Genomic DNA, 1,112 nt, shown 5'->3' with positions numbered 1-1,112 from the left:
TTTCAAATTTCGATATATTGACGAATGAATTTTACGATTTCTCAGACCACACTGTTAGAAAAACGTTTCTGTGCAAACCCGAGTTTCAGACAGTGAAAAACGCTTTCATTTATGAGACAGTAAGTGTTGACTGGAGCTGGTGAGCGGGCGGGCAGCTTGTGTGGGGAGTGTTTGCGTGTAAGTAAAATTGAGCCAATAAGGTATGAATGTATTCGGGCGGTATTTCGGCATCCAATGAAACCTCTTTCATTATCACTGGCGTATTAGCATATACTCCACATATAAGGAAGGCGAGTGGGAAGTAGGTTATTGTTCTTGTGTGGGAAGAGAAGCACGAACATGCCTGAGCCAGCGAAGTCTGCGCCCAAGAAGGGATCGAAGAAGGCAGTGACGAAGACTGCCGGAAAGGGGGGAAAGAAGCGCAAGAGGACCAGGAAGGAGAGCTACGCCATTTACGTGTACAAGGTCCTGAAGCAGGTTCATCCGGACACGGGTATTTCTTCCAAGGCCATGGGTATCATGAATTCTTTCGTCAATGATATCTTCGAGCGCATTGCCGGTGAGGCGTCCCGCTTGGCTCACTACAACAAGCGCTCCACCATCACTTCCAGGGAGATCCAGACAGCCGTGCGCCTTCTGCTTCCTGGCGAGTTGGCCAAGCACGCCGTGTCTGAGGGAACCAAGGCTGTCACCAAGTACACCAGCTCCAAGTAAAGCCCTTGCCGCTTTGCAAAAGAAACCAAAGGCTCTTTTAAGAGCCACCCACAAAGTCAGAAAAGAGCGAAAGCTGGTTGTGCTGGTTAACAAAATTAGCTTTTGCGGGAATGAGTAATATAAATTGTAGATCTCGGGCAAAAATCTAGCGTGCTATAGCACTTGTAGAAACAAGCATTTCGAGAGGGATTTGCACATGGTGTAGATCGGGTAGTTTTTATTATTCGTTCACGTGGAAAGACGTGTACAGTGATGGTCTGAATCAAGTACATTAAAATAACGTCGATCTTCGTCAGATTGCAAATTTTGCGCTGTAGATCCATGCTTGAAATGATTAGTTTCAAAGGATTGTTTATACAAGTACTGAGTACAATCAAATGCTTGCTTTTTATACAGTA

General features: G+C 45.5%; 1 protein-coding gene across 1 annotated transcript; it reads left to right on the top strand.

Annotated features, from left to right (window-relative positions):
• The first annotated feature begins 323 nt into the window (after window positions 1-323).
• Window positions 324-773, top strand: LOC125714389 (histone H2B 1/2). Its single transcript, XM_048984934.1, has one exon. It carries the CDS (start codon window positions 340-342, stop codon window positions 712-714), a length of 375 nt encoding a protein of 124 aa, XP_048840891.1. The 5' UTR covers window positions 324-339; the 3' UTR covers window positions 715-773.
• Window positions 774-1,112: the final 339 nt, after the last annotated feature.

The sequence above is a fragment of the Brienomyrus brachyistius genome, chromosome 19 (genome assembly GCF_023856365.1).
Source record: "Brienomyrus brachyistius isolate T26 chromosome 19, BBRACH_0.4, whole genome shotgun sequence".
Lineage (NCBI taxonomy): Eukaryota > Metazoa > Chordata > Actinopteri > Osteoglossiformes > Mormyridae > Brienomyrus > Brienomyrus brachyistius.
This window is presented reverse-complemented; position numbering and strand designations above follow the sequence as displayed.

Coding starts and splice junctions, on each gene's coding strand:
- LOC125714389 (XM_048984934.1), top strand. CDS start 340: ATGCCTGAGCCAGCGAAGTCTGCGCCCAAGAAGGGATCGAAGAAGGCA.